General features: G+C 40.5%; 1 protein-coding gene across 2 annotated transcripts in view; it reads right to left on the reverse strand.

Moving 5' to 3' along the window:
• Window positions 1–13,304, reverse strand: part of impact (impact RWD domain protein) — an 83,309-nt gene that overhangs the window by 50,533 nt on the left and 19,472 nt on the right. Inside the window, exons 6-7 of one of the 2 annotated variants that reach the window (XM_057841187.1) lie at window positions 7,305–7,427; window positions 2,151–2,245 (exon numbers count right to left, since the gene is read on the reverse strand). In XM_057841187.1, coding sequence (XP_057697170.1) covers window positions 2,151–2,245; window positions 7,305–7,427 — 218 coding nt within the window. Of the gene's footprint in view, window positions 1–2,150; window positions 2,246–7,283; window positions 7,428–13,304 lie in introns of both variants that reach the window. The other variant, XM_057841186.1, reaches the window with a different exon arrangement.

A 13,304-nucleotide genomic window follows, 5' to 3' on the forward strand; every position in this document is an offset into this window, starting at 1 on the left:
AAAGAAATGATGAAAACGTGGCGAAGCTGGCGATTTCTCTGGAGATGTTACCACAATAAGAATTGTCAGCTTAACTTATAAAGACTGGCGAACGATGGTCGGAGGAGGACCGTGGAGATGTATTGTTGAGCCATTTCACGGATGCCCACCCTGCGCTCATATTTTTCTGTCATTTGCATCTTCATTTAGAAGGTAAGCGTCAACTTTTTCCTTGTTTCACCACCTGTACCAACCTTTTCTGAAACCTGTGTTGATTTGTCACACAAGAAAATCCGCCGTGCATTCGTCTGCGGTGCTGCCATTGTCGTCGTATTTTGAGCATGTCGTCGGATGTAGAAACAAATGGCGAGTCAAATTTTACGTCGGATGTCGAAAAGTTCGTGTGTCGAAGCGATCGTATGTAAAGGTACCACTGTATATTGATGGGGCAGAGGATGCAGGGCCGATTAATATAGTGGGCCTATCTCCTTCAAAGCTGACCGAGTGGAAACACAGAGCTTTTTACGTTGAAATTTCTTGTGAATAAATGCTTAAATCCCTGAATTCTTGAAGCGATCGTATGTAGAGGTACCACTGTATATGTATATTAGGGCTGTCAAAATTATCGCATTAACGGGCGTTAATTAATTTTTCAAATCAATCACGTTAAAATATTTGACGCAATTAACGCAGATGCCCCGCTCAGACAGATTTAAAAGACAGTACAGTGAAACGCTCACTTGTGTTTTATGGAGTTTTGCCGCCCTCCGCTTGGGTGCGACTGATTTTATAGGCTTCAGAACCCATGAGCATTGTGTAAGTAATTATTGACATCAACAATGGCGGGCTATTAGTTTATTTTTTGATTGAAAATGTTCCATATTTTATTAAAACGAAAACATTAAGAGGGGTTTTAATATAAAATTTCTATAACTTGTACTAACATTTAAACTTTTAAGAACTACAAGTCTTTCTATCCATGGATCGCTTTAACAGAATGTTAATAATGTTAATGCCATCTTGTTGATTTATTGTTATAATAAACAAATACAGTCCTTATGTACCATATGTTGAATCTATATATCCATCTTGTGTCTTATCTTTCCATTCCAACAATAATTTACAGAAAAATATTTCATATTTTATAGATGGTTTGAATTGCGATTAATTGCGATTAATTATGATTAATTAATTTTTAAGCTGTAATTAACTCGATTAAAAATTTTAATCGTTTGACAGCCCTAATATATATATATATATATATATATATATATATATATATATATATATATATATATATATATATATATATATTTTTTTTTTTTTAAATGATTAGACTTTTCAAAGTCCGTTTACCTTCTTGTGAAGGCTTGCACAGCGACGGAGTATTGCATTAATCGGACCACTAAGGATACTAAAACGGAGCATGGAGCAGTCAGCAAACGGCAGCTGGTGGAACCAATGATTTTTGAGACTTTTTTTTTTTCCCCTCAGTAACATCAGAAGCCAAATTGAACACTTCCAGAGCGTTGCAATGAGACGAGATGTAAATGTCACACTCTGTTAACCCCGCCGCCTGCCAGAGAAAGTGGCTCAAACTCGCCCTTTTTTTTTTTTTTTTTTTTTTTAAAAAGAGGAAGTCTGCATGTTGGAAGAAAGTGTCAAAATTATTTATCTTCATCATAAATTGTGTTGCGTATGAAAGGCCATGGCAACAAGGGGCAAACACTAACCTCCGATGAAACACGAACCCTGTCTTGAAACCCTAATTTGAAACTAACTCATCTTTGAGACCGCAACTTGTCTTGCCTTGATTAAATGTCAGATCTTCTCAAATGCCTCAGATGCATAAATTTGGCGTGATCTCCTTGTTATTCAGATGCAGCTTTATCATATCTGCATGATTGTGTTTTCAGTTTTCAGGTGGTGTTCAAATGAGCTTGATGGAACTTAATCTGCTTATCATTTGCATAAAACGCATGGAATATATTTCTCATTTACTCCGTGTCAATTGTACTCCTAATTATTTTCCTGATGTAGACAAACTGTGTTTACTCCTGTAAGTTCTCAATCCTCTCGTGAATTTTCGTGCCTCTTATTCAGTTGTGTATTTGTCATGAAGTCATATTTGAGTGATTTTGCGTTTGTGTTTACAGTTGATGAAATGTTACCTGACTGGGGGTCACCACGGGGGCAAGGTGAGGCTGGAAGGTGCTGCGGCGGTCTGTGATGCAGCTCCCGTGTTTGATCGGGGGCACCTCTTCGTCTAAGTACACACACATTAAGTCACTAAGCCCTTTAAAGTGTTTTAGTGGGTTTCATGAAGAGTGTGTGTACTTGAGTGTCTAAATGTATTTGGTTTTGAGGGCATTTGTGCGAGTGTGTGAATATGTATTTTAGGTGTTTTTATTTGTGAAAGTGAGAAGTTGTGTCTGTAAAAGCTTTTGTGCGAATGCATTTTAAGTGTGGGCGTTTTCACACATGTGTGTATGTGTGCTTAACCCTTTATAGACCCTACCCACCGACGTCACAAAACCACGTGCTCGCTGTATGGTTCCGCCCACTTGTCCGTCATTTTGTCTCTGTATTAGCATTGGTTTCAATTGATCGAGGAATTTAAAATGCATTTCATGGAAGACCCGGTGCTTTCTGATGCCGTAAACTCACTGGATGTGTTGCATAAAAGGCGTTATGTGGAAAAGCTTCGTTCTATACAGTCGCCAGATCCATATTTGATGCCCAAATCGATGTTTTTCGACCCACTGTCTTCGCCCTGTCTGCCTGACATCTGCTACGCTGATATTTACAATTATCTTGTCCACACAAAATCAGCCTATTCTCACGAAAATTTGAAAAACTTCAAGAGCTTGAAGGCTTATAAATACTTCGTTGCTGGTTGGGTGAAACAGGTCCTCGTCCACGAAAATTCGGCAGGAATCTATCTTGTGCTTGGAAAGCTGAGTTACGAAATTTTCAATTCAAAATCTTTTGTTATTGCTAACATCCACTGTCAAGTCTAATGTATTTCATGTCGTTTGTCAATGGAGTTAAGGCTTTTAATGTTTATATGGTTTAGAGATAGCACTCTCACTACATACATACGTGTATGTTGTCGGCGATTAGCCTAGCAATGATCTTAATTGTGGTTATTTGTCAGCCCAAAACCCTCTAAGTATATCTTAAATGCATCTTACCGGATATAAAATGACTATTACATAGTCTGTGGTGATTTTTTGGTGCCCAGTTTTCACGTCGAATTGCAGCCGTCCATTTCGCTCTCCTCTTTGGATCCCTCGGAATACGGTAAAAACAAGTCTCTCCTTCCATCTTCTCTGTTAGTGCAACCAACAGCCACACACGCCTTCACCATTTTGATTATTAATGTTAAGGAGCAGAAAAACACGCCGTAAATAGGAGGAATGTACGTAGCCGTAACAGGTTAACACTATGTTTTGACGGACAATTGGGCGGTACCATTCAGGAGAGCGGAGTTTTGACGTCACGTGGGTAGGGTCTATAGGGGTAAGTAACCTCTTTAAGACCTGGTGACCACATATGTGGACTTGAAATTTTGACTCGCCCGCACCACAACATTAACATTTAATGTGGCCTACTTTGTCCAAAACATGATTTGTGTGTGGCTGTCAGGCCTCAATTATAATTACAGTATATAATTTTTTAATTAATAACTGTGAAAAAAATGAATGTATATTTATTTATAAATTAATACAATTATAAATGAATACAATTAGGAATAATTAACATTTTAATGAAATCAAAATTAATTAAAATGAATACAACCAGAGAAAAACACTCTGGTTATGGCACTCAATAACACTGTAAAGGTGATTTATATTTATCTTTTTTAATTTCATAGTTAATTTCACTCATTGTTAGGGTTGGGCATCAAGCATCGATGGGAACCTGTTCTATCACTCCGATGCTCCCGGAATCGTTCGAATTTTTAAATTTCGATTTCATGTTTCGATGCCCTGACCACCGAGCGAGAAAAAAATTGCTCAAGTTCATATACAAGTTAAAATTAGCCCTGTGAGAAGTTCATATAATTTTAAAGATCTTAGAGAAGTTAAGACTTTAATATACTGTAAACCATGCATTTTTTTGGGGGGGACCCTGCCTTTTTTTTTTTGACCCTGCCTCTTAAAAGACTCGGAATCGAGAATCATTCGCCACCGGAATCGAAACATGGATCGGAATCGGAACCGGAATCATTCAATTTCAAACGATGCCTAACTCTACTGCCAAGCGAGAAAAAAATTGCTCAAGTTCAAAGACTGATATTCATATACAAGTTAAAATTAGCCCTGTGAGAAGTACATAATAATTTAAAAAATCATCGAGAAGTTAAGACTTTAATATAAACCATGCATTTTTTTTTTACCCTGCATCTTAAAAGAATCGGAATCAAGAATCGTTCAGAACCGGAAGCGAAAGTGGAATCAGAACCGAAATTGTTCAAATTCAAACGATGCCCAACCCTACTCATTGTCTACCACTGACAAGGACAGACATCCATCCATCCAATATCTAGCGCTTAATCTGGGGTTGGGTCGCAGGGGCAGCTTTAGCTGGGAAGCCCAGACTTCCCTCTCCCCAGCGACTTCAATCAGCCCGTCCGGCAGGATCACAAGGCGTTTCCACGCTAGCCGAGAGACGTAGGCTAGGTTCATACCGCAGGTCTTAATGCACAATTCCGATTTTTTGTCTTTTTTTTGGGCGTGCCCGTTAAGACTGCCTTTGTCCATTGAGCCCGTTCAAGTATCAGGCATGCGCATTAATTCACAGTCCGAGACGTGCTGAGCAACTGACCCGCATGCACAGGAGCATCAAAACAAATGACTAAACATGACACACACATACGGACTGTTTGCCCCGACTCCCGGCCGTGTAAGCAATCTCGAAATTTTGCTTATTTGGAGCAGAGAGAAAACTGACAATTCTCAGGCTTATCCTCAAACCATTTTATTTTTTATGACTGTTGTCAAGCCCGCTCCTTCCCTAAAAGCCACATTCAAACTAGGAACTAACGCTAATAATGCACAGCTGCACAGACACCGGCCCTGTCTCTCTCGCTCTTAGCTGACGTAATTGCTGCATGAATTCCGATTTGGGAGACTTGACAGTTCAGACCGCCGCTACATTCTGGAAAAACGTGGCCCGGATCGCATTTAAACCACATACGAAAGTGACCCAGATCGGATTTGAAATGGTCCACTTCTATGCGACTTGTCACATTCAGAACGTCAAGTTAATGCCTCACTCAAGTCTGAAAAACACGAAAAAATCGGATTCGTGCATTAAGACCTGCGGTATAAACCTAGCCTGTCTCACTAGCATGTTCTGGGTCATCCCCGGGGTCTCCCGCTGGTGGCACATGCCCGGAACACCTCTCCGGGGAGGCATCCAGGATGCATCCGAACCAGATGCCAGAGCCACCTCACCCGGCTGCTCTCAACGCTCCTCTTCCTTTGCCCAGACGCAGGCTACCGGGCCCCCCGCTCTGGAGCCAGGCCTGGAGGTGGGCCTCGAGGCGAGCGTCAGGTGGCCGAGCCTGTATCAATGGGGCCCAGCCAGGCACAGCCCAAAAAGGCAACGTCAGTCCCCCTTTCCATGGGCTCATGCAAGGGAGTTTGGTGGCAGCGAAAGACGGGGCCTTGGGGGTACAACCCCTAGCTACAGAAGCTAACGATAGACTTCCAATTAATTTAAAGAAGGCTGCGAATGCTCATTTTTCAATGCCACTGGCATCCACTTTGACGGTCCGCAGTTACATTCGTTCATTCGCTCCTTCTTAGTCAAAATCGTTCAGACGTCTAGCCATAGACTTCATAATTGTATTGACGGGTCAGATCGGTCATGCACTGTGCCTTGCCTTCAAGTAGGGGGTCGCTCACATCAAGAGGAGCTATTCACAAACACACGCACGCAGCGATCTAACACTGGATTTCTGTTGAAAAAGTACGAAAGCTTACTGCATACAAACATTAAGGATTGTCTCTGGAGTGATTTGTTTGAGGAATCAAGGTAATTATTATATTTTTAGTACCATGCATGCATTTTGAAACGTTGTTACAAAAAATCAATGGGAGAAATTAGCCGCTACTGCATTGGCATCATAGTTCGCAATATTTACATAAAATAAATACTAACTGCATGTCTTTTTTTTTTTTTTGCTTTTAACCAAGAATCAAGACTGTTTTATATCGATATCTATAAAGAATTCGGGGATTTAAGCATTTATTCACAAGAATTTTCACCGGAAAAGCTCTGTTTACATAAAGCGGCCGCTAGCTATATTTACTAACAGACTAGCATTGTACTTCGACATATTTACGTAAAATAAATGCTAACCGCACTTTTTTTTTTTTTTTGCTTTTAACCAAGAATCGAGACTGTTTTACGTCCATATCTGTAAAGAATTTGGGGATTTAAGCATTTATTCACAAGAATTTTCACCGGAAAAGCTATGTTTACATAAGGTGGCCACTAGCTACAGTACATTTACTAACAGACTAGCATTGTACTTCAACATATTTACGTAAAATAAATGCTAACCACATTTTTTTTTTTTTTTTTTTGCTTTTAACCAAGAATCGAGACTGTTTTACGTCCATATCTATAAAGAACTCAGGGATTTAAGCATTTATTCAAAATAATTTTCAACCAAAAAAGCTCTTTGTGATTTCACTCAGTCGGCTTTGAGGGCCTCGCCAACAATGCAGGCCCCCTATTTATCGGCCCTGCGCCCTGTCAATACATTATGAAGTCTATGGTCTAGCGCCGTCAATGGCAACCAGTGCGTTAAAAAGAAGATGCAAAATTTAATGTCAAAACTGCAGGAGAGCAGTAAAGCAATCATTTGCCGACAGCCCTCCCAGTCAATATGGATTAGACGTATAGCGCCATCAATGGCAGTCAGTCAGTGAAGTGAGTGCCTCATAAAGGGTTAACTATGTATGTGCATCTAGGGCGTTTGTGCCTCTGTGTTTTTTCTAAATTTCAGTGGGTGCGTTTAAATATTGTGTGTGTCTCGTTTTTTCCAGTATAACTGTATATTTTTATTTAATGCATAGCCTCAATTAGTCCAATCAACTTGGTTTCACTTCTGAAATATTACTCAGTCCATCACTTTTTTGACACAAAAAAATGAAGTCGCTGATCCTAAAGCCCAATAATTTATAAATGAAAAGAATGGAAATTGTCAGGGGTGCCAAACTTTTTAAAACCGCATTAAATGTATGCGTCTGTATTTGTAAATGTGTGTTTAAGCATATTTAACTCACTGAGAGTGGCCTTGTCTGTACCATTTGCATGTTGCAGGAAATGTTGTACATCCTCCGCGCTCAGCGTGAGACCTCCGAAGTCTGGCATATCTTCGTCATCCACATCCTCCTCCGCAGTGAGGGTCACCTTCTTTGACTGTGCAACTAGAGTTGGGAAAAAACGGACGTATTCAAAACATTTACATGTCGGGGTGAACCTCGCTCACTCAAGTGCGTGTTTGTCTGAGTGTATTTAGGTGGTTACGTACATGTATGGTGTAACTGTGTAGGCACTTGTGTTTAAGTGTGCATGTGTGCGCACTGGGAGTGAAAGAGGGATGTCACCCTGGGCAACCACATTGCTCATTGATGTATTTTTAATTGTTTTAGAAGCAAAGGCGCGCAACTGGCACAAAGACGTGTGTCCTATCTTTTCGCACACAGACAGAGGCAATTAACTGTTGCTTGGGTGGGGGTGTGCATACATGGTAATCACGGGGAGGAGGAAGCACTAATTTTGGCTTTATGATGAAAACTATCAAACTAATTGGAATTTAGTCACTACATGATCAAAACAAAACAAATCAACAATCAATGTTTCAACTGGTTTGAGGACCTGACAAGATTAAACGTTCACTCACTCACGCAAACACTTTCAATTATTTTTCCTGTCTCACTACTTGGCAATTGGTTCCCGCAAACTTCCTGATCAGTCTCATTTTGTCAGGGTGGCAAACTCAAATTTACAGAAGACAGAAACTAAATACTAGGGAAAAAAAACTGTGTTGGGCCAAAAGTAATATTCAGGGTTCTTGCACCATTTTAAAAGTCAAATTTAATTTTTTTTATGACATTTTAAGACTATAAAAATATTATTCAAGATCAAACCAGTTTCTGATGAAGAAAAAAAAAATAATTATAGTATATGTAATCATTTTTTAGACCCGCTGTCACAGACCACTGGTGTTTTTCTCCTCTCATGTGCGACTCAACAGCTTCGACGCCCCATAGACCCCATTGTCTGTAACAATTAACGAAAAAGTCTTTTAGCAGACTTTGCACTGGCCACTGTTATTTTTACCAGGGGCCAACCACCACTTAAATAAGCCTTCTTCAATTGCGAATACCCAGGAAATAGCGTGATGGCGACAACTTAAGTTGCAGATGTACACAGAGTATGCGGACAACGTAACGTATAACATATATCAATCCCAAACTCTCGTATTTAGTGCACGGCCATTAATAAAACAAATATACACCATTAGAGGTTTTACGGTGGACTAGAGTGATTTCCCTGGCATTAAACGCATCATCTGGAAATTTAAGACCTACGGCAATTTTCCATTAAATTTAACCTTGACCTTGATTATTCAGCTTTTATATTTAAGACATTTTATGACTTTTAAAGGACCCGCGGGAACCCTGTAATTTTACAGTGGGGCAACTATGTATTTAGTCAACCAACAATTGTGCAAGTTCTCCTACTTGAAAAGATTAGAGAGGCCTGTAATTGTCAACATGGGTAAACCTCAACCATAAGAGAAATAATGAAAAAATTAGAAAATCACATTGTTTGATTTTTAAAGATTTCCAAATTAGAGTGAAAAATAAGTATTTGGTCACTTACAAACAAGCAAGATTTCTGGCTGTTAAAGAGGTCTGACTTCTTCTAACGAGGGTTAACGAGGCTCCAGTCTTTACCTGTATTAATGGCAAATGTTTTAACTCATTATCGGTATAAAAGACACCTGTCCACAACCTCAGTCAGTCACACTCCAAACTCCACGATGGCCAAGACCAAAGAGCTGTCGAAGGACACCAGAGACTAAATTGTAGACCTGCACCAGGCTGGGAAGACTGAATCTGCAATAGGTAAAACGCTTGGTGTAAAGAAATCAACTGTGGGAGCAATTATTAGAAAATGGAAGACATCCAAGACCACTGATAATCTCCCTCGATCTGGGGCTTCATGCAAGATCTCACCCCGTGGCGTCAAAATGATAACAAGAACGGTGAGCAAAAATCCCAGAACCACACGGGGGGACCTAGTGAATGACCTACAGAGAGCTGGGACCACAGTAACAAAGGCTACTATCAGTAACACAATGCGCCGCCAGGGACTCAAATCCTGCACTGCCAGACATGTCCCCCTGCTGAAGAAAGTACACGCCCAGGACCGTCTGCGGTTCGCTAGAGAGCATTTGGATGACCCAGAAGAGGACTGGGAGAATGTGTTATGGTCAGATGAAACCAAAATAGAACTTTATGGTAGGAACACAGGTTCTCGTGTTTGGAAGAGAAAGAATACTGAATTGCATCCGAAGATCACCATACCCACTGTGAAGCTTGGGGGTGGAAACATCATGCTTTGGGGCCGTTTTTCTACAAAGGGACTAGGACGACTGATTTGTGTAAAGGAAAGAATGAATAGGTCCATGTATCGAGAGATTTTGAGTGAAAATCTCCTTCCATCAGCAAGGGCATTGAAGATGAGACGTGGCTGGGTCTTTCAGCATGACAATGATCCCAAACACACAGCCAGGGCAACAAAGGAGTGGCTTCGTAAGAAGCATTTCAAGGTCCTGGAGTGGCCTAGCCAGTCTCCAGATCTCAACCCCATAGAAAATCTGTGGAGGCAGTTGAAAGTCCGTGTTGCCCAACGACAGCCCCAAAACCTCACTGCTCTAGAGGAGATCTGCATGGAGGAATGGGCCAAAATACCAGCAACAGTGTAAGAAAAACTTGTGCTACAGAAAACGTTTGGCCTCCGTTATTGCCAACAAAGGGTACATAACAAAGTATTGAGATTAACTTTTCGTATAGACCAAATACTTATTTTCCACCATGATTTGCAAATAAATTCTTTAAAAATCAAACAATGTGATTTTCTGTTTTTTTTTTCCACATTCTGTCTCTCGTGGTTGAGGTTTACCCATGTTGTCAATTACAGGCCTCACTTATATTTTCAAGTGGGAGAACTTGCACAATTAGTGGTTGACTAAATACTTTTTTGCCCCACTGTATATCCTATTATATACTTTATATACAGTTATACATGTGCCGATTACTGGTTTTAGGTATACTTTACTTTGGTATGAAAACTGCAAAAATTTTCCATCATACCGCCCCTAGAGAATTAGCTATTCTTTTATGTCCCAAATGCAGGGAGAAATCCCTCGCTTGCAGCTGCAAGGCTCAACCCTGCCCCACTAGCTGCTGCTCAGTGTCAGTGAGTCAGCTGTGGTACACGATGGCTGGAGGAGGTGAAACTCCTGAACTTTTCCCCCCCATCAAAGAAAACAAAATCGCTGGTATAGTAATACTTCGGCAACAGAAAACTTGCAGATGGCCACAGCTTAGAGGAGGCGGGCCAACCGACATGTAAAAAATGTTTGCGGAAGGTGGCTGCAGAGGAGGCAATACCTCCAATATGATTTTGCATTTATACAAAATTAAATGTTAGTAAACACTGTCATGAACATTTCCCAGCAGCTACGAGAGTTTACTCCAGCGTGTTTAGTGTGTCTAGCTGTGGTAAAACGTGGTGTTTTTTTCTCTCTGGCAACAGTCTGTGTTGAGAAAGTGTGTATTATGTAAACATGATACGAGTCAAAAATTCAATTATTTTTGTTCTGATGGTAATAATGTTGAGTTGTGAGTTTACGCTCACCTAAAGGACAGCAATTACTTTAATTTTATTTAGAATATTTCTGTTATTTTTCGTTATTTTTTAAAAAATTATTTTAACTTAACATTATACTTATGTTCCAATTTGCTAAAAGGAATATAAAATATCCTCTTCAATTGAAAAAAAAAATACATTTTAAACCCATATATTTAAAAGTAACACATTTTAGAGCTGTAATTACAATACCGTGATACCGTGATATTTTGGCCTAAAATTATCATACCCTCAGTATCTCATACCGGCACATGCCTATATACAGTGGCACCTCTACATACGGAATTAATTCGTTCCAGGACCTTGTTTGTAAGTCGAAATGGCTATATGTCGAGCAGGATTTTCCCATAAGAATACATTATAATTCCATTCATTTGTTTCACAGCCCAAAAACCTACACTAAATCCTTAATGAATACTGCTGGTACTATTGCAAACAGCAGTTATGGATAGCAAAACAAATTATAAATAAAAATCTGAATAATAATATAATAATAGTATTAATTTTAATAATGTAACGAATCATGTTCTAATGTGGCGGACATATTTAGTCTGGTGTACCTGGACGCACCGCGTGGCTGACGTGACAGCGACAGAGGTGCATTAGCAGTTTTACTTTCGCTTTTCGTGTTCTGTTGTTGGCGTCAGCTGTGGCGGAGAGTAGGTGTGTTGTGTTGCACAAGTTCTGAAATAAATGATTAAAAACCTGAAAACCTTGTGATTCCTTTGGCGATGTTACAGTAATAATAACTGTCACCTTAACTTATAACAATTGGCGAACGGAGGTCGGAGAAGGACCGTCGAGATCGTGGACATTCTATGGCTGTATCGTCGAGCCAATTCACGGACGCGCACACCACGCTCATATTTTTCTATCATTTTCATCTTCATTTCAATGGTAAGTGTCATCTTTTTCCTTTTTTTTCACCACCTGAACTAACATTCTTGGAACCCATGTGGATTTCTCTCACAAGAAAATCAATCGTGCGTTCGTCTTGCAAAGTAGTGATGCACGATAATACATTTTTCAACCGATACCGATAACCGATAATTTCCTCCTCATTCCAACCGATAACCGACAATGTCAAGCCGATAATTCTATTAAAAGATTTATGTAAAATTTTAAAGTATACACCAAAAAAAAATTACTGAGCAAAAATAAAATTGATTGCTCTTTTTTTCAACATAACATATGAACAAGTCGTCATTTCAAACATCTAAATAATGACAAATTGCCTGACATTGTGTAATGGTAAACTTTTGGCAACAATTACTAATAGAGTAAATACGTAAGTTACAAATACAATACAAAAATGCCTTTAAAAGTAAGCCATTCCTAACATTAATACACTACAAAACACACCAGCGAGATGTCATGTACCCATTCTGCAGTGCTTTGTTTACATTTGCGGCTTTCACGACATTTGCTTTACAGCAGCTAAACTGATACACGGCAGTACTATTTGGACGGAGTTGGAGCTCGCATTCGCGTGCGTGTTGTTTTGTGCCTGAGTTTTGTTAAGCCGAAAATAAAGGCAGCGTTACAAAGTCATCTGACCGCTCGTCATTTTACATACTGAATGCATTATTGACTGGCTGACTTCGTTTTCTCCATGTTTAAATTATCATCTAACCACTGTGCCGTCATGATAAGCTTGCTTACTGGACATCACTTTTTCATGAAGAATGGTGGTCGTATAAACTGCATTATTTTTTTATCCAGGGCTTTGGTTCTCGGGTCATTTAGGTAAAAAAAAAAAAAGTGTCTCGTCTCGGCGGCGGCTAGGTTCGTACCGGATAATCCGACCGCCCCGGCCGGTTCACCGCGGCATATTCGGGTCCTGGCTCTGCTCGTACGCCGTGGTGGAACGCTCGAGAAACCGGGGTGTTCGCCGGAGGGAGGTCCTGAAGCCGGGGAACCGGGCTCGGCCCGGCCCGCCCCGCCTACGGTAAGGCGGCGGCTGCCTGCCGTACCGGCCAGAGCGGCGGGCTCCGGCGGAAGACGGCTACTTGCCGACTATCGGTCTCCAGTCGTGTCGGTGTTTAGCCTTAGATGCGAATTTACCACCCGCCTTGGGCTGCATTCCCAAACAGCCCGACTCTGTATTGTCACAAGCCCCGTAGTTTAGCTTGTGTTTACAATAGCCTTAGCATTACCGATAGCAGCAGCCTCGTATTCGTTCCAAAAATCTTTGTGATGCAGTTTTAAATGGCTGCTGGGTTAGTGGTTTTGAATGAGGACGCTTTCTTTCTGCCTCGTGGAACTTCTACGGTACATGTTGCGCAGATGGCGAGAGCGTCGTTTTTTTAGTAACAGCCGCCAAAATATTCAACTATTTCTTGTCGTGTAACTCCCGCCTC

The sequence above is a fragment of the Corythoichthys intestinalis genome, chromosome 7 (genome assembly GCF_030265065.1).
Source record: "Corythoichthys intestinalis isolate RoL2023-P3 chromosome 7, ASM3026506v1, whole genome shotgun sequence".
Lineage (NCBI taxonomy): Eukaryota > Metazoa > Chordata > Actinopteri > Syngnathiformes > Syngnathidae > Corythoichthys > Corythoichthys intestinalis.